General features: G+C 33.4%; 1 protein-coding gene across 1 annotated transcript in view; it reads right to left on the reverse strand.

Moving 5' to 3' along the window:
* Nucleotides 1–633: 633 nt before the first annotated feature.
* The window catches only part of LOC149539420 (uncharacterized), a 57,479-nt gene continuing 36,244 nt past the window's right edge, over nt 634–21,868 (reverse strand). The window contains 1 exon segment of the mRNA XM_089802575.1: nt 634–3,105. Within this exon segment, the coding sequence (XP_089658701.1) occupies nt 634–3,105 (2,472 nt within the window).

Raw genomic sequence — 21,868 nt, forward strand, 5'->3', positions numbered from 1 at the left:
AGTTCAACCCCATTTGTGATCAACTCGAAAAAGTGTACATAGGAGCCAACATTTCTTGGAGAGCTAAAATTCTTATTGCTCAGCTGAGAACCAACTCTCACCAACTTCGTTGTGAGACCGGGCGTTGGAAGAGGCCAAAGGAGGCTTGGGAAGAGAGAATTTGCAGATTTTGCAATTCTGGGAAAGTGGAAACTGAACAGCACTTTATTCTAGAATGTGAGGCCTACAAGGATAGCAGGGATAAGTTTGCGGATACTATATGTGACAGTTCTTGGCATAACCTGTTCAACGAAGAGTACATTGAGCAATTGGGGGGGCTCATCATTAGTCTACACAAGAGGCGAACAGCGCTACTTAAGTCTGCTTGAGTTGTCTTGCTGCCCCATAGGCTATTTTTAGCCTCGTGGACGTTAAAATTTTATCTATCTTTTATCTATCTATCTATCATAGTTTCACTCAGAGTCACCAAAAATATCCAGAAGAACATCATCCTTGTTTAAAATGATGGAACCTGTTCGCATTTCTCCCAACAATTTGTCTTGAAATAACCTTGAAGATGAATTGTGTGGCTGTGTGGCAATCTACAGAGACTAAAGGTTTTTAAGAACTGTAATGGTCGCAGTCATGTAGTCTCTACAGTCCATGAAGATTTGTATCAGATTTCTGGATTAAACCGTTTGCAGACTTTTTAGTGTTAATTTTCAGATCATGCTCCACATCAGAATGAAAATTATAGAGCAGAGAAATGAAATAAGCATTACAGACTCTAATGGTTGTTCCAGGGGCATGGGAGGCGGGTTGTTTCCACTCTGTGCATATCTCCCATGTCTATGGATGTGATCTATCTCCAACACAAAAAACATGTACTGTTTTATGGTCTTCAATCCAACTACATCCAGGTGTCTTGTTAATTCCTCTATCTTTCATCAATCTCCTAACCTTTTGAGCCTCACCCCACCTGCCCACTTCTGCATATATGTTTGAGAGAAGAACATAAGTTGACGTGTTTTCAGAATCCATATCCAAAAGAAGATTTGCGGTTGATACTCCTAACTGTAAATTCTTATGCACCCTGCAAGCACTGAGCAAAGACATCCACACAAACCCCACAGGTTTAACTGGCATTTTGATGATAAAATTTAGAGATTCCTCAAGATATCCAGCACGGCCAAGAAGGTCAACCATGGATGAATAATGGTAAATTGTAGACGTAACACAAAAAGGGTTCCTCATGTCGCTGAAGTATTTTAAGCCCTCATCCACTAATCCTGCATGGCTGCACGCTAAAAAAATACAAGCGAAGCTTACAGAGTCAGGGTGTGTTCCAGAGTGTTTCATTTGTTCAAAAAGGTTGAAAGCATCCTTGCAAAACCCATTTTGTGCATATCCTGCAAGCATAGAATTCCATGTGATCACGTCCTTTTGAGGCATTTTGTCAAAAAGTTCACGTGCCTTTTGTATGCTTCCACATTTTGCATACATGTCTACCAAGGCACTTGTAATTACAGAATCAGAATCTGATGATAATCTGCTTTCAATTATTCTTTGATGTATGTCCATGCCCAGTCCCAAAGCTCCCATCTTGGCGCAAGCTGGGAGGATGCTGGCAAAGGTTGTGGCGTTCGGCTTCACACCTGCCAATTGCATTTGCCTAAAAACTTGCACAGCATTTTCAACAAACCCATTTTGTACATAGCCTGCAATCATTGCAGTCCATGCGACCACGTCTCTTTGCGTCGTTTTGTTGAACAGTTCATGTGCCTTGTGTATGCATCCACATTTTGCATACATATCTACCAGGGCACTTGCAACTATAACATTTGACGAAAATCCACTTTCAGTAACTCTTTGATGGATGTCTATACCTTGTTCTAAAAATCCCATTTTGGCACAGACTGGGAGAACACTAGCAAAGGTTGTGGAGTCTGGCTTTACACCTGACGACTGCATTTGTTTAAAAGTTTGCAAAGCCTTGTCAGAAAATCCATTTTGAGCATATCCTGCAATAATTGCCGTCCATGAAACCACATCTGCTTCAGACATTTTTTCAAATAGTACATGAGCCTTGTTGATGCTTCCACATTTTACATACATGTCTACAAGTGCACTTGAAACTACAAAATCAGACAAAAATCCATCTTCGATTATCCTTTTGTGGATGTCTACACCCAGTTCTAAAGCTCTCACTTGGGCACACGCTGGAAGAATGCTAGTTAGTGTTGTGGCATCTGACTTTACACCTGCCAATTGCATTTGCTTAAAAGTTTCCAAGGCCTTTTCAGCAAACCCATTCTGTGAATATCCTGCAACCATCGCTGTCCACGAGACCACATTTTTATCAAACATTTCTTCAAAAAGCTCTGCAGCCTCGTCGAGAAACCCGTTTTGCACATATCCTGCAATCATTGCATTCCATGAGACTACATTTCTTTGAGGCATTGTGTCAAACACTTCACGCGCCTGCTGTATGCTCCCACATTTTGCATACATGTCTACCAAGGCATTTGCAACTACGTCATCTGAAATGATTCCCCTTTGCATTATGCGTTGATGGATATCTATACCATGTTCCAGAGCTCTTATTTGGGCACATGCTGGAAGTATGGTGGCAAAGGTGAACTGATCAGGTTGGACACCTGCTCCTTCCATTTGATGGAACAGTGCCAATGCCTCTCGAGGATACCTATATCTTTTGTAAGCTGCAATTATGATATTCCAGGAGACGACATCTCGTTCAGTTATTTTGTCAAACACATCGCGTGCAGCAACTAAACTTCCACACTTATCATACATATGGATAAGGTTGTTGTTTAAACGTTTATGTGAGTCAAACTCAAATACCCTACCATTGATGTGTGAGTGTATTTTCTTACCCTCTGTAAGGGCTTTCTTGGAAATGCAGGTCTGCAATAAGAGAAGATATGTACTCGATTCTACAAGAGAATTGTGTGCAGTAAGGAGAAGGTTTACGGCTTCTTTCAATCGACTTGCTCTGCATAATGCTCTGAGACTGAGATTGAAATTGACGGTGGATCGCGTTGGCATTGTATGATTATAATTGAGCCTCTGCAAATGTGCATTATTGTTCAATCTACTTGTTAAAGATCATACAAATCTTTCAGTTTACATGCATTCATTCATTTCGTTCAGCGGAGTACCCAAACCAGAGACTTCGTTTACCCATCCCAACAATGAATTCAGAGGCCACAGTAAGTTGTCGACTTGCACATTGTTCGATTCGGTGTTCGAGTTTGATTCCGACCAAATTGATAACAATCGTTTGTTCAAACAATTTGAAGGGGGGTTATCATCAACATTTGCTGATATTCATGGAGGTAATGCACTAATATAATTTCAGTTCATGATAATTATTAGTCATTATATATTTTTTTTTATTTCTTAGGTTTAGTCTATTTTTCAATTTTATGCTTAATTTTCAATCAACAATCTCTTTTTTTAATTAAAATTGTTATTGGATTAAACTATGTAAGTACTTTTGTAACAATATTCTAGGTCACATTCTATGAACCATCATAAAGATAAGAGAGAACAATTAAATTCAAAATAGAAAGTACAATTATCAGTATAGACTATAGAAATATAATAAAGTTAAATCTTACTTTTCACTTGATAGATGCTCCTAAATATTTATTTTCACCATTTTCCTAAATTCGGTTAAACTCTTTGGCATGGTAACCTTTCTTCATCCAACCTAGTTCACTCACATGACAATCTTGAACTTTTTAGATTGTGTTTTTCATTTCTTCATTGTTGTTAGGACACTCATCCTAATTGATGTGCACTTAAATATTTGTTGTCTTGATTCATTCATGTTTTCTTCCTTTGACCTAATTCCTCTCCAACAATTATTTTGAGTTAGTGATGGTTATACATGTTTCAGCCTTCTTTGAATAATTTAACAACTGAGTTACCATCATTGCCTCCATTGATATGTTGTATGCTTTAGCCAAAATAATTTTCTAAGGGGTCGTGGTTTTGTCTTAGAATTTTCTTGTGATTAGATGCTTTTGGATTCTTTCTAATTATCTTCATTTACGATTAGACTTGTTAATTCCCCACTCTTCATAGTCATACAGGGCAATACTATGACCACCAAACTAAAAAGGATTTTTTTGGCTTTCAAATCCAAGAGCTTGTATTTCTTGTACTTGTTTTGGAATAAATAAGAAACTTTCCAAGATCACTATATTATTTTCACTCTATTGTCTCCCAATTAAGCATATAGTGAAAATCAATCCTAATGTGTTTGTATTCCTTGACTATTTCCAATGGGTTACCTTAAAAAGTATCTTTGCTTATCTTTCATTTCTACTAACAAATCATGTGATATAAGAATCAACAATTTCTTGCAAACATGTGATACAAAGGGCTCATAAAATAATTGATCTCAATTATTTGCATTTTTGTTTATATATGTGCGTGCAATTTGTTACTCTAGTTTTCTACAACTTTAACTTTAGACTTTAATATTCTTTTTACTTATAGATTGGATTTTAATTGAGGTTTTAGTAATTGGTGTAAACATAATAGATCCAAATAAAAATAGATAGAAGGAATTACATCACTCACAACTTCTAGCAAAAATCAATCTTAATATATTTGTATTGCTTTACTATTGAAATTAGCAGATTTCCACAATCCATGAAGTATGCAGTTGTCTTTTTGAGCCAAGATTGTGTATAAAAACAATTATACACAAACTTCGCCTAGAAAGACAACTGCACTCTTTTACTATTTCCAAAGGGTGAGCTTTAAAAAAATATATTATCTTGTTTCTCTTTTATTTATAATGAAATTTTAAGAGAGTGAAGAGTTAAAAAGTTGTTCCAAATATATATACATATAGAGGGCCCATAAAATAGTTGACCCCATCTATTTGTATTTTTTTTAAATAGACATGTACAATTTGTTAGTTTTTCTACACCTTTAACTTTACACTTTCTTCTTCTTCCATAAATTTTTTGACATTAATCTTCTTTTTATTTATAGATCATACTATTCTTTTGCTACCATTCCTCGTGATGAGTTTGAAGATTTAAAATATTTTACTTCATTGACATCCAATTACCCTTAAAGTGGAATTGAATGCCCTATAAGTTATATGAACATTTTATATTCAACAAAGTCTGATTGCTACAAACAAATCCCTTTGTAACCATAAATGAAGCAGTCAAAAAAAAAAAAAATCTTTATTGACATTCAATGAGCCTTAAAATGGAACTAGATCCCTAGCAGTTGTCTAAAACATTTCATATACAATAAAGTCTAATTGCTACAAACAAACTGCCTTTGTAAATAGAAAAAGATACTCAGAAGTAAATATTTTATTTTATTGACATTGAATTAGCCTTAAAGTGGAATTGAGTGCCCTAGAAGTTGTATACACATCATATACAACAAATTCTGATTGTTACGAACAAAATGCCTTTGTAAACAAAAATGAAGCACTGAGAAGTAAAACTGGTGCATATACCACTTGAACTTTGTAAAGTTTTTGATACATGCTTTGTTGATGGAATACAGATTGAAGGAAATGTTGAAGTCACCTCTATGTACATTATTGGAAAGTTGTGTCAGGACTGCTCTTTGAACAATATTTGATTTATACTTATGATGTAGTCCTAGTCTGAAGATCTAAAAATAATTATTTTAAAGTTGGTAATTTGTTGCCAGTAAAAAATATTGAATGACATGGTCCTTACAATAGTGGAATAATTTAATCTATGAGGAGATCATAGAAACTTGATGAATTAGCTTAAGTCTATGTTTTATTAGCAATCTAGGTGAGTAGAAGTTACGAGACCAACTAAATATGGATGTAGGCTGAACATGGACTATCCAATGAATATGTTGTTTGCAAATTCATTTTTATGGTGGCAATGATTCAGAAATCACTGCTTTGTGGTTTTTACAAACTAACTTTTTTCATATTAATACATAATTATGATTATTTATGATGTAATATGTCTCATCTCTGAGTTTTATTGTTCTATTAGAGTGGTCAACATTGAGTTGCACATCAAGGTAGCTTTTAGTAGAAATTCTTTATAATCTGTATGACTTATAATAGAAAATATTACAAAATTGCTACATGATTTATGATAGAAAACAAGAAGAAATTTGTAAAAAATCACTGCATTTTCACAAATTTGAAACTTATCATACATTTTGTATCAACATTAGCGCTCACCTTAAAATAATAGATATAATTTGAAACACTGATATAAAATAATTCTTAAACAATGGAGACTAAAAAACAATTGATATTTGAACATCTCACATCTTTAGACTTCAATTTGTGCTTTGAAGATTATCTTTGTTTATAGCTCTGTAGATTATCTCTTATTATTGTATGAATAACGACCTTGTCATAACTTTGTTTCCAAAGTCAGTTCAAAAATGGGTGGCAGAGATGAGGTCTGTGGCGTGACTACAACACGCTCATCTTTGCTTTGTGGTGGGATTCCATGTCCACATTTCTCCTGCACAGGGACAAAGAAACCCCAAGTCAGAAAAAATTGTAATTTAACTTCAACTTTCTTCAGACAAACTTATTGGGTGAACAAATTTGCTTTATGCTTTGTATCTCCTAGTGGAATTTGGAATATTGAGTTTTTTCTTTCTAGGACTTAATTCTTCTTTTCAATTTCTTCTACCTGAATATCATTAAAAGAGGATTTTATCCTTTGAATGTCAGTATTTTCAAGCCTTAGTAAGTTGTAATTGAACCATAACAAGTTAAGGTCAGAGATTTAGATTTAAAATAGGAGAGTTTAACCTCTTATAATGTCCATGCCAAAACACTAGACAAATAGGTTGGTTTTGACACTTTGATATTATTCAAAAACCTTTTTTGGTTTCAGAATCTATGCATATTAGTGACTTCTTCTATGCTCTGATGTTGATGCTGGAATGCTTTTCTTTCTATTATTTTATCCAGTCCCTCCTGTCTTACCCATTTCCTCCTTTTAAAAATGGACTTTAACTCATTGATTTAATTTCCAAAAGAAGAGGCCTATTCTTGATTGACCATGCTAGAATACCATATGCCATGCTTAAATTATATTTTTCTTACTTCCTCTACACTCTGATGTCTAAGCTATGATTATGTGAGGAAATTACAAATAGTAAGAAGTTTTTGATAAGATAATCTATGAACTGAGCTTGTTTACTATAGTTGTTAGACTGAGAGGAATGGATAAATAAGGAGAATGGTTGAATTAATCACACTGTCTTCTCTGCTACAATTTATGCTATACGACATTTAGATATGAGATGTAACTTCATTCTCAACTTATTTTTACTCTATTTTAATTATTGTTTTCAGAATGTGTAAGATTTGCTAGCATGTAATCTAGCATACATGAGGAGAATTAGGCAAGGGTAATGTCAAGGCTTCTCATCTATGTAGAAGCATATGTGGGATTCGTTATAACTTGTACCCTATCTTTTCTTATATGACTCTATGAATACCTACAAACTAGGAGTGAGAGTGTTCTAGAAATGTCTTTATGGAGACAGATTGATAGAAATAGGTGAGTCGAATATTATTGGAACCATGTGCTTTTAAAATTGATGAAATCTATGTGGGACTTGGGTCTTGATAACTATCAAAATCTTGAGAATTGATGAAAGTAGGGTCTTGAGAAAGATATCACAACCTTGAGAATTGAGAAAAGTCAGCTCTTGGAAAATATTACTCTCCACACAATTTATATAAATAGTCCCCTTGAAAAAGGGTTCTTATAATGATCTATTATAAGGACAACCCACATCTAGCTTGAAGTTGTAGTATACGAAGTCGAATTGACATAGGTTCATCCATCATTAGGAAGGGAAAAGTTGATTCAAAAAGAATATACAATTTTCCCCAAAAACTATTTCACATAATTTGAGTTTTATACCTCAAGCATGTCACTATAGGAGACAACATATATAATGTTTCATTTAATATGACTTTTCAACAATTGAAATAGTTGATTTATATTGCATCTAGAGTACTTGGGTTCCTGAGAAACATCCTCTAAGCATCACTATTCTCTCTAGTTTGTAACTAGAGTGCAGGAATAACACATAACTTATGTTGAATTTCACTGTATCTCAATATTTTTGAGTGTAGTTTCTTTTGTCAGCATCCAATACTAATATTGTTGGGAGGAACCTACTCTAGTATGTATGTTTTTTTTCCAGTAGATAGATTTGACTAATAGCATGCATGTGAAAGAAAGTAATTTAATATGTATTGATATCCATACTATTAGGCAGTGGAAAGCATCAATGATCTATAGCCTTACAAAAGTTTAATAGGATTTTTAATGCATAAACAAAAGCTGCCATTAAAGATACAAATGAAAAGCCAAAGAAGTATGTTTTGCATGCAAGGCTTAATAGCTCAGGTTTGCAAATCCCAATGTCTTAAATACAATTTTCCCCAGGCTCTTATCTATAGTTATACATAGTGATATGGGCATAAGGCTGAAAATGACAATGATGAGGAATGCTTTGTTGGTGGTCAAACTAAAGTACTTATCAAACAGACTACTCCAGGAAATGGACCAGTCACATGTACCAGAGTACTAATCACCATATTTGTACCTTTGGTACATATGATAAGTACATGAGTACAAAATCCACCCAACAAAAAAATGCATGATTAGCACATTACAAAATATAGCAAAACAAGGTTTTACCAGTTGTAGTGGGCATAGACGATGATGTTTGCATGGTACTTGTTGCTGATAATGCACAAGGCAATATTGGATCGCCAACCGAAGGAGGCGTCTGCACTTCATCATGAGCTGAAGAATATAATATTGTTAGCAAATACATTTACAATGGATAAAGATCAAATGGGATACTAGCTAGAAGTGTCCACAAAAAAAAGGTAAGTGTTATAATGTTGATGAAAACAAACAAAGAAAGTGTTACTTACACAAAGGTTGTGCCTACAACCCTCAACATGTTCACCATGTGATGTCACAATTGTCACATATTTCTATACAAGAACACATAAAATTAGATATCATGATCCATAAGATACTATTAAATATTAACATCTATTGAACTTCTATTATTGCTTTAATCGAATTATTGCTCACCTTCAAAGATTGGACCCTATGGTCCAATTCTTTTCTCAATGCCTCTTTCTCCTCGCTTTTGTCACCCTCAATGATAATATTAACAATTTCATTAGTGTATCTTTGTTTGAGTTGCTGGGCCATGAACATAGGTTCAGCACTAAGGGCGTTGTCATTTAAAAATGATGCCCGTATTTCAGATCGCATTTGATTAGCTATCATTCTAACTTTTTCCTATCATTTGTGACATCAAATATTAGTAAAATTTCATTAAAATAACTCCAAAGCCATAAAGAAAAGAACATAATAATATGATATTTGTTTCTATATTAACATTAAAAATTACAATAATTAATGTTTACCTCTGTTGAAGGTGTGTGAGATGGTGCATCCATGTCGCCCTGTGAAAAAGATTAGTAAGTCTTAGAAATTAGTAGCGAAATTAAAGTAATAGACTTACCAAAAAATAATAATAATAAAGTAGATTGTATATGTAAATCATTTGTCTTAAGTTAGCCAAAAATTTGTGCAACTAATGTGTATATCTAAAAAAATATTTGACATGTTCTACTTAATGTTTATATCTGCACATATGGCTTGGAAAGAAAAATTTGGTCATACATGACCCCATCATAGTTGACATTGATCCTACCTGGACATTTCATTGATCATCATGATCTTCATCCATTTCATCATCATCATCACCATCATCGTCGTCACCACTACCATCTTCATTGACATCATCATCATCTTCATCACCATCATCACCATGACCATCACCATCTTCATCACCATGATCATGATCATAATTAGCATCATCATCACCATTATCACCATTATCGTCAGCATGACCAAGATCATCACCATCTTCTTCTTCTTTATCATTGGGTAACTGTCATTACTGATAATCATTTACTTTGTCTTGTGCTTCTTCAATATCTTTTTCTTCCATCACATTATACTTTACCAACCTTCCTCTTGGGTCATGTCTAACAACAATTGACCAACCTAGTTTGTGTGGAACACCAAAGTAAAACACTTGCTCGCATTGGCTTGGAAGAACATACGGCTCATCTCCGACTGTCTCAAATGACCTTGTATTAATCATAGTAAATCCACTATCATGTTCAATAATAGTCCTATCAGGATCATTTCAATTCAGCTGTAGCCTGTACCATTTGAAAATAAATAGAACTATTTTGAATGAAATAAAGTTGCACTCAAGTACATCATCCAAAATGCCATAGTATCAATTTTCAGATTGTTGAGGATGTATGCCAGTTCTAGATGAAATATTGGTGATCGCAAAGACAACACTTATCCTAGAATCACATGTTTTCTTCATTTCGTCTAATTTTTTTGTGCAAAATTTATAGCCATGGTAGTACATAGCTTTGTGGTGTTTGACCTGCAATTATTCAAACATGCCAAGATTATTTGCATTGATTTGTGAGTTGATATTAAACTTATTTCTCATGATTAGTAATCTTATGCGTACATTTGTATCTCTTAAGCCATATACTAAATCAAGTACCATTGGCGTAACATTGGGATCTCCATTATGATGAGCTTCTTTAACAACCAATGCAACACCATCCCATGTTAATGAGTGACCATTTTTTTTAGACTGTCCAATCCATACCGTCATCTAATCAAGATTGTTTGTAATATACAAATGTAGTGCATCCCACTCACGACCAACTATAAAAAAAAAATTACACCAGTCAAAAACAACATATATATATTGATGATGGATAAGAATTATTAAACTACAAAAAAATAACTTATAATTAGGCCTCACTCTCCTCAATCTACCTTTCCCCATCAGGTACTCCCTTTCGAATTTGTCATTAGAGTTGGGATCCCGAATGTGATCTACATGGATATTTGCTGCAAACTTTGGAAGATATTCAGTAATGTACACCATGATCTGGTATACCATATATCCTCTACCATATAACCCTTAGGACATGCTCTTTGTTGAACCAAGCCCTTCGTAAATTTCAAGTGCCTCTCAACCGTCCACATTGACCTAGTTTGTCTAGGTTCACACAATTAAATCTCCTCAACTTGATGTATGAGGTAGTGTTCTTGAGCATTGAAAAAGGTTGAAGGTAAACACATTTTCATTTCACACATAAGTTGTGGAATTTCTCTCTTCCAATATTTTATATCTTTTTTATCAATTTCTTTAGATGATAACCACCTAAAAGAGATTCAACACGTAAAAACACATAAACGAGATTTCAAATAAAATTATACAATAGATTTTAGAGAAAAGCTACAAATATAAGAAAAAACACTTCTAACCTCATGTATTTTTCAAGATTATATATAACTTGTTTAATACTATTGTCAAACTGGTGTGGAAGGGATAGAGGTAAGACATGCTGCAATCATTAAAAAATGATCATTTCAATATATTATTAAATAATGCAATAGGTATTACATTCAATTTTATAAATATATTGTAAATAGAGAACATGACTTACCTTGACGAAGGTATGTCAATCATGTGTTTTCAACCCTGGCCCAAAATCACTTTTCTTTGATAGAAGAGTGCTTATACTTGTAGCAAATCCTATTGAAAATTTTTCTTTTTTTATGACTTCTTTGATCACTTTATTTCTCCATTAATAACCAAGGAAGGGCACTTGTATTTATGTGGTCTCCATTGCTATTTGATTCAATGAAATATTTTAGTGCATGATTGGATTCATGAATGTTAGTACAAATTTTGGCAATTTGTTCTCTATCATGCCTTCCATCCAACATTTTTCAATATGCATAGCATCAAACAAATGCACGATTGGGAAATCCTTGTAATACGATAACCTACTAGATTGAGTAGGATAACTTTTCATTCCTCTAGGACAATAAGACAATAACCTTCACGAGCATCAATTGCAACATTAGTAAATATATGACAATATCAAAATACAAATTTTAAATTTTGGACGACAAATTGGACATTACCTTAACGATTTAGTCGATTGTATTCCATCTTCCATAGATGAAGTGTCATTCTTCGTGGCCTTGATGATATCTCTTCTTTCCCATTGAAAAGATGTTTTTCGGCAATTTGATACTTATGATTATTGTAGAGAAAGTTCCTAAACTCATCAAACACCTACTTTCCTAAACTTCTTGAATGACAAGATTTCATCTTCAGACCACAAACAAGACATGCAAATTTTTCCTTTGTCTGAAGACCTAAAAGATCATGTATAATTATCATGTGTAACTTAAGCATACGATAATAATGTGTAAGCACTATAATAGACTAAAAATATGTGATCTTAACAATATAACATACCGCAAAGATGAGGTAGCCTAAGGGCATCATGTATTGTCCATAGAAGCATTGCATGGAATTGAAATTGTCAGTGTTCTATCAGTCTAGAGATGTCATAGATAGTGGCGTCATTCCATAACTTCAACAACTCGTCAATTAGGGGCTCAATATACACGTTCATATCTTTAACTTGGTACTTACCTAGTAATTGAATAAACATAAATATTACATAGTTATTATGACCATTTTCATGTACGATTTATAAATTAATTTAGATAACTATAAAATGAAAAAATACCTAGCACAATCATTGACAACATTATATGCTCCCTCTTTATGGACATCCAAGGAGGAATGTTATTGTTAATAACAAAAATAGGCCACACTGAGTAAATGGATCTCATATCTCCATATGGATTGACACCGTCCACTGCCAATGAAAGCTTCAAATTACGAAGTTCTTCTTTAAAGTGTGACCATATTTTTTCTATTTCTTTAAATGCAGAAACATCAGTAGGCATTCACATAATGTCATCTTGACTTCTATTACATGCATGATAATCTATAAATTGTTCCAAGCTAGCACACTTGAATAATTATTGAAGACGTGGAATAATGGGAATGTACCAAAGAACCTTGTGAGACACCTTTTTTGTTATTTGATCTAATTGATATCTACTAATATGACAATTAGGGCATTCTGTTACAAATTCATGTTGTTTATGATAAAGGAATGTGATCATTGGGACACGCATGTATTGTTTGATACTTCATTCCAATTTGATTCATAATGGTAGATAATTCTCAATATGAATGAGGCAAAATGTTTGATGGTGGTAACAAAATCTCACTTATCAACCTACAACAACAAATATGCATTGTTAATATAATGAATAGTAATTGTATGCTAACATTGAAGATGACAAAAAATGGCATACCTTAGCATACGTGACATTGCTACATTGGATATACCATTCATAACCTTTAAGTTCACCAACAACAGTATAGCCGAGAGTAGAGTTGTTTGGGACCCTTCGTATAAGAGCTCGTGTGCCTTCTTAAGTAAAGGTATATCAAGACCATCTTCATCATCATTATTAGATTCGCTAGTACCATCATTGTGAGTCTCTTCATCACCTGCCCCAATACCATCTTCTTCAATCATGTCCTCTGGCACATTATCATCTTCTTCCATGGGAGTGTTATCCTCAGCTTGGATATTCACACCTCCATGTTCCTCCAGTAGGAAATCCACATTCAACAGTGGATGAAAATCGTGGCCTCCTTCAATGTGACCTTGTTGCCTACAATGACTCTAGGCTATTGTGATTGGAACTCTTCGATTCTGTAAGCCCTTGCACTTTTTGCAAGGACAATAACATTTATCAAGTTTTCTTCAAAACTGAGACCACAATGTAGCCATTGTCTCATTATTTTTTTCTGGGTTCATATTGTCAAGCATGGTCTTTCTTCACATGAAAATATATCTGCAAATAAATTGGACACGTTGTAGTTAATGTTTATATTTGCATATCTGGAAATTATTGATTAATGTTTTCAAATGTAACTAAAATGATCCTATAATTTCTAGAAGGCCTAGATGTTTGCAAAATGTGGAGTTATAGAAAAAGTATCTTAATTATTTGCAAAATGCCTCAAAGAGATGTCACAAGGTGAAAGTTGCTTAGGTGCTATCAACAACATGCCTTGAGACTAATCTTGATAGCAATGACTAATGTGATTAATGCATCAACTAATGAAGATGACTAAAAGATCGAAACATATTAATGTATCGCAATATTTTTCTCGAGGAAATATATGCTCTTCAGTAAGATATAAAAGGAAATATGAATTAGATGTTAGATGTGATCTATGTGTGCTCTAGGTAGATGAACATTACCTTTTGAAAATCATTCAACAAGGGTATCATATTTTGGTCAATTTATTAAGTTTTTACCGTTTGAGATTGGAGTAAGAGATAGTTATCATTGTTGCTAAAGATTATTATCCTAAGGACTACAGACTAAGTGTAATCAGACATTTCATTGTCTGTGGTTTTACCAATCTCGGGAGGCTAGCTAGGAATAGGAACTGCTCTAGGAACATTTTGTGGATAGGCTTTTGGAATGAGACAACTCAATATGCTTGGCATTTACATACAACAATCTATTATGATACTTTTAGCAATTGTAGTTCTCTTGTTTATACCAAACATTTTTTTACAGCCTATATTCAAATTGTTGGGACAATCCACCATCATTGCTACTAAGGTTGGAGTTCTCTTGAACTAGATGCTTCCTCAACCGTTTGCATTTGCCACAAATTTATTTGTGCAAATTTTTTTACATGAATAGGATTTAATTTTACCAATAGTCTGAATTTTTGGAAAAGTGCTAATCTTCCATTTTGTGGTTTGTCGGATAACTTCTTTCACATATATATTAAGTCTCCTTAGTACTATTATTGCAAATAATATATCATGTTGATTTGTTGCTATCAAATCCTATTATTTGGTGGGACTACCACTAGGCATACTTATTTGTTTCACTAACAGAGTATGCCTGAAAATTCACCAAGTTTTTTGCAAAGACTTAGCATGTTTGTGGCAAAAGCTTGTATACATCAATAAAAAAGGCTGGTTACTCTCCTATTAGGTTTTTCACCATTCATTCAACATGTACTAACATCTTCCAACATGAAACAAACCCCTTATTAAGGCCAGTTGGCTTCAAATTCATTAGCTTTAATTCTCAATTCTCTTGGTGTACACTAGTCAAACCACACTTCTTGCATATATTAGGTTAGTAGTATCTCATTTATGTTATATATGGCCCATTCTAGGTGAAACAGAGACAAGATTCACATAATGGCCCTAGTTACCATCAAAACCATTCTGAATCAGAAAAAGCAGTAGCATGAAATGAATCTGTCAGCAGTGCAAAATGGAAATTCTAATGGAACTTTGTTAGTAGAACATTCAAGTTAGTATTAAAATCTCAAATTAATTTACAACCACATCCAAATGTTTGATTACTCAAATGAATCAATAAATCATGTGACAAACTTAAATTTTCAAGAAAACTGTTTATTATTGACTTCACTTTGTATTTGTTGTGCAACTCTTTAGATCTTTATCTCTCTCTTACATCAAACACATTTTAGAGGATTTATAGACCTTATTCCAACCTTCCTTAGTCAATTCTAGTTGGTTTTGATCATTACAATTTGAAAATCAACTGATTTGTTTACGCCCTCCAATGCCTAACTGTTAGGAATTTGAATTTCGAATTTGTGAACTTCTGAAATGTAAACCCCTAGACTCCTACCACTTTACCTATGATCAAAATTGACCTCATTCCATTATTTAGGACTTGTTACATCCATTTTATCCCATTTGGCATCTTAGGTTCCACTTGAAAACTTTTGGTCCTATGGTCCTTACCAGGACCATTAGGACATTTGATTACATTCTTGAATTCATTACAATCCATAGCCACTATAGGCCTTAGTATTTCATAGTTAGGTCCTCTAGACCCAATATCACTTCTTCTATTCCTTGATGTATTCAAAGCCTTCATGGCATCTCTTGATGCTCCTACACCAAGTGCCCAGGTAACCCTGTCCTCATGCAACCTTGGTTTGAAGTGTTGGGTGTGTGATCTTGATGATGTATTAGTTTGGGAATAATATTGTAATAATAACAAACCTAGATTTTCTTTTTGAGAATAATAACACATTGTCACCAATCCAATGTTTTGTTCCCCTCCTTTTGATTTCCATTCAATGAACCTTGGGCCTCACTTATTCAATCCACACATTGTTTCATCTCTTCTATTAATACTTGTAATGTTCCTTCCTTCACAGTAATTTCTGATTTGAAATTTTCAATTGAATTGGTGTAGGTGACAGAGAAGTCTATGGATGCTACCACTAACACAATCAAGAGTGTGGCTTCAATACACTATCGAGGGCCTAATTTGAATCTATGAATGTATTAGATTGGTTGATAGGTAAGAGATATTTGCAATAAGAAGTTGGTAGCTAAAGTATTGAACTGAAATCTTTAACGATCCAAACCTAAATTAAAAAATCTTAAATAATGTTGAAATCATGGAATATTTCTTGAATTGGGAATGAGGATGAACTGAAAGTGGTGAAATTGCTTACAATGCCAAAATCAAGAAATCTTACACTTACAAAATTGAGAGATATCTATAATATTTCCTTTTAAAACTGCAAACTGAAAAATCTTGATCATCCAAACTTCACATAACAGAGGGAAAATTACAAAAAACTTGCAATATTCTGATAGAAAACTATTTTTTCCACTATTATTTCTTATTCAGGTAAATCAGATAATACATGAATAGTGCATAGTGCATTCAACACCTACAATGATCCTATTTTTATTTAATTATTCAAATGCAAAAACCAATAGGTATTAAACTTTGCACTTGAAGTAGCTATCTCCTTATTGGTTTTTGCAAATATGAATGACCTTTTAAATAGGTCTTCGTGTTCAATATGCAACATCTAGTTTTTCACTAAACTGAGACAGAGCTTGGGTTGTTGTATTAACCAACCAGACCGAATCTTTATATTCTTCACATGATTGTTTGAGAGGCAAATTTTAGTTTCTTTTTGGTTGTCATAGTGAAGGAGTGTGTCTTTTTATACATGGATTATATCTATGAATTAGTGGACAAGATGCTTCAACAGAGAGACCCAGTCTATATTGAAATATCTAAAAATTAATCTTTACAGACTCCATTCAATAACCTAGATTACATACTACGGTTCTTATTTTCATGAGCACTAAAAAATATGGCCCTTAAAATAGTTAATTGAATTAAAATTTGGTGGCTATAAACTGAATAGATTGTCACATAGTGTAGACTCCAGATGACTTATATAATATAATAAGAGTAGAATAATCAAATCACTTCTAATTTCTAACTGTTTAGGATCGAAACGCAAGAGACAAACTCGAGTAAGCAACAACATGATATACTTCATACCTTAATAATTCTCTGTTGTGGCACACTACATGATGCTTTGAAACCATCTCTGGAACTCTAGTGCATAAAGCTGAAGTTTGCAATTGGATCTCTTAATGACTATGGAACAACCCATAATATAACTATTCCTATATGAGATCATGTGTAGCCTATGCATGCCATCTTAGCATCCTTATTTCATAGTTGACTCCATTACTAGTTTCTATCTAGAATTGTTGTTTCGCAGGGTTTCATCTACCACTATAGTCAGTTCAACTACTAATTAAATTGGCAAACTATCAAATACTATTAGCCAAACTATCAGTCATATTTCAATATTATATAATAGTCATATTTCAATATTATATAAGAATGGGATTCCAAGAAAATGCCTTATGACAAAGCAATCCTAGAGAATATATTTGTCAGTGACAAAAATCAAATACAATGCTTAGTTCAAGTCCTATTAAAAATGATAAACTTTAATATTACCATTAGTCAAAATGCACACATTTGCCAATAGTGGCATGTTGTGATGGTTAAGTTGTTGTGTTGTTAGCCTTGCCATCAAGGATCAAATCTCATGGGGATGAGATCCCCTGTTTGTGGCCTCACTGGTTCATAGCTCCAAGTCAAAGCGTTTACCCCTCTTTAAAAAAAAAAATTAGTCAAAATGCACACTGTCATATTTTGGATCATATAGTGCCATCTAAAACATTACCATTGTATAATCAAACCTAGAAAAAATAATTCATTGATATGAATTGTGGAAATCTGATATCGCTAAATGAGAAATCTATTTAAAAATAGAATGCCAATGTGAAAGCAATCCCAGATAATATATATTTGTCAATGCTAACAATTAGCGGTAAGCATGAGGTTTCCAATTGAAACTAAACTATAAGCATGATACTCCAAACAAAATGTGCAATTGTGTGATGAAACAATATGTGCAATTATAACTGAAGTGTCATCTAGTGGCTCTATTTTGCAATTGTAAAAATGATTTGCTAAAATATTTTGGGCATGATAGCCTCAAACATAAATTCTATCATGGATATGGTTCTATCTTTCAACCATAAACATAACAAGAGTGTCACCTAATAGCTCTATCTCACAACTAGACACATGATACTCCAAAATCTTTTGGGAGTTCAAACACATACATTCTATCTTACAAAAATCTTAGCTGGTATGAAAAGGGCCATGATCTAACTAATCCAGGTGAGCCCTTTAGTAGTTTCCTTTTCAAATAGCCATGAGCCTTAATGGCATGCATCTTCATAACACATGGATTCTATAGTTCACTACTAGTTAGAACATTTATTTCATTGGTTTTCATCAAATGATTTGGTTGCAAAGAAGGCATACAGTCCTGCAATTCATATAATCAAGAATGGCCATGGCATGCATTAACTCTTACTATACATATTTTAATACTTGTTTTAAGGCTTTTTAGCTTAGGAACCACACTTCTCTTTGATAGATTTGCTAAGCAAAATAAAAAACTTACACAAGATTTGTTGAAGAAATGTACCATCAAATAGCAAGACACATGAACTTTGAGAAACAAAAATTTGTATCAAATATCTAGCACAAACCTAAAATTTGTATCAATACCATGCTATTTTGAGAAACAAAGGTAGAAGATGCTATGTATATGCAATTTTCTACCATAGTAAATGTAGAGAGGAGGTGACAAAGGAATTCCTAGACCTAGAATTTGTGATCCCTGATATTGTTGTAGTAAACATTCTCACATTCCCAGAATTCCAAAATTGATAGGAAAATGTCAAAATCTACGCTGATGTCCTTATTCTCAATGGCCATGATGCAGAAGCTCTAAAATATCACTTTGCATACAGAGTAAAAGATAAGTTCTTCCAGACCACAAATGTTGGTTTCATATATGATTTGAACAAAGACTATATAAGAAATGTGTTAAGAAAGAGACTACAAAAATAAAAAAGTAGAAGCCAGTGCATACATACAGGTTTGGCAAATAGAAAACAATAAACTTATAATTGGATCAACATGACTATGTACACAAGTCCAAACCCTCACCTATCCGATAGTTTAACAAATCTCCAAAAAATGAAGAGACAAGTAAATTGATTCACAGAGCTAACACATCCACCTAAAAGGATATTTTTATTGGCAAAGCTATTCATAATCCAAAAAATCATATCCAAATCTTAATTGTGGATAAAAAAGAATGTTTGCAAGTAGTTGCCTATTCTAATCCCTAGATTCTTGGCTCAAAACACACAATGATAGACATGTGGAACATGGACAGGAAAAATAATATAGGTCACAACTAGAAAAGAGTTTAGAGATGGTAAAGTTGATACTAAAGTTATCCAAACAACAAATAACATGAAATCATAATGGAAGAGTGAACAATGGGTAATGCACGATATGCAAAAAGGGAGATTGGAAAACTTGGAAGACAATGACCAAAAAGGAAATTCAAGACTAGTGAATAGCAAAATCAAATTTCTTATAATAGTCATGAGTGAAACCATAAGTAAATGAGTGGTCACGACCCATTCCTAAAATGCATGTAACCTCATAAAATTCCATACAACTGAGTAACATCATAAAATTCCACATAGCAATAAAAAATTGTTTTAGCTCTGTTGATTAATAAAAAAGTATTGCTCTACTGTTAAAAATAGAGTATTCTTTGTTCAATTTTTATTTTTTTAAATTGTTGGTTGGATTCTACAAGTTTTTATAGTAGTAGTGTCTAAAGATATTGGTAGCAAAAATTAACTCTCTTTATCAAACTCCTTATGCATAAAATTTAAACAATAATTTTTGTTGTAGAAATTCTTACTTAATGATTTCAAAAAGTAATAATTTTCTTTGAACTTAAGATTCTATTTGATGGGATTTGAAGTTCACCATTGTTTCCTACTACATCATGTTTGAGCAAGGTATGTCTATGGTAACTTACTAAGAGTCTAAGATATTCATATTGATGTTTATGATCATTGATAAAAATTCTTTTAAAATATTGTGAGATTGGAAAACCTAAAGTTCCTTGTACATAGTTGTTGAAGAGGATTAAATTTGGAGAATTTTTTGCTAGGTCAGTGTGGGATATATTTTATGTGAATCTTGCATTAAATTAACAACCACAATGCTAGAAAAATGTGATAAGTACAAAAAAAACCATAAGTAGGAAAACCATAAACCCTAGAGATAGAGAGAGGTAGTCAGATTGCAAACCATAATATTAAAATACCTAGAGAATGCATACAAGATGTTGAGGATGCCCTTAATATTCTAGGCTACTCACTCTATAGTCTCATTAGCTTCCACAAGTATAGTTTTTTTAAAAACACTCAACCTGTGACCTTCATAATCTATCAAGCAACTACCACAATAAAAAAAAAAAGATAATGATTTAAGGGGAACTTAGCACATAGCTCCCTTGCATGTGGAGAGAATATGTAAAGAAGCCAACTATTAATGTCATTTGTGCTAATGAGAACCTAGACGCCCTTTGTAAAATAGTTGGTGGTTTTGATCATCCCATAGGAATAGAGGGCCCAAGATGTCAATATGCAAAAAAAGTTTGAAATAATCCCAAGATCGAGGCCTCTTCCTCGATTCCCACCTCTTCTCCTACATTGATATTGTTAAAGTGTTTAGTTGATCATGCTGCGAGTAATAGTCGATCACATTCACCAATTCAAAAAGATTAATTACTAGCACTTGCATCCAAAGAAGATGCAAGAGTACAATATTATACCTTACCCAATAGAATCAGGTTAAGCCACAACCCTTAGGACTTTTCGATTAAATGGAGTTGTTTGAGAATGGAATCTCATTTCTACTGATAAGAAGCTGAAAATAGACTCTGGATAGTAATGAAAAACCTCTCAGACTTTAGATTAAAACCAAATCAAATGCTTGTGCAGCTCCCATGCGCGCTCTGTGAAACATAACAATGAAATAGGAAACCCTTTTTTCATTTTAACATGTTAAGCTCATGTTGGTCAAAATTTAGACCAACATAGACATGGATTTTTTTTAAAAAAAATTCCTTCCATATTCCAACCAATCTAAAACATTTTAATAGATGGTCAAAAAATGAGGTCAAATGTACTAGTGTCAAGGACATCCACAACACATAAACTAATAACCTGCAAGAACAACTCTCATAAAAAATCTCCAACACTCTCCCAAGTTCTCCACAACCAAAAAAGAAAAGAGAAAGGAATAACCATGTCATCTCTCACATGACATACATGGGCACAAACCAGTGATCACAATCTCTAACCAATCTTAAATCCAATGTAAGCAAAACCGAACATCTAGGAAGATAACCAAGGCCAAACAAAAACCATGCATATCATAACCTATATCATGTCCTTCTACACAAACCTCTAGATGTAAATTGTGCAAGTATGATCTCCTCCATAAAACCCCAACAAGAAGCCTCTTCTGAGAACTATACAATGCTTAAG

The sequence above is a fragment of the Cupressus sempervirens genome, chromosome 9, assembly GCF_028749045.1.
Source record: "Cupressus sempervirens isolate cs-2001-9-10 chromosome 9, ASM2874904v1, whole genome shotgun sequence".
NCBI lineage: Eukaryota > Viridiplantae > Streptophyta > Pinopsida > Cupressales > Cupressaceae > Cupressus > Cupressus sempervirens.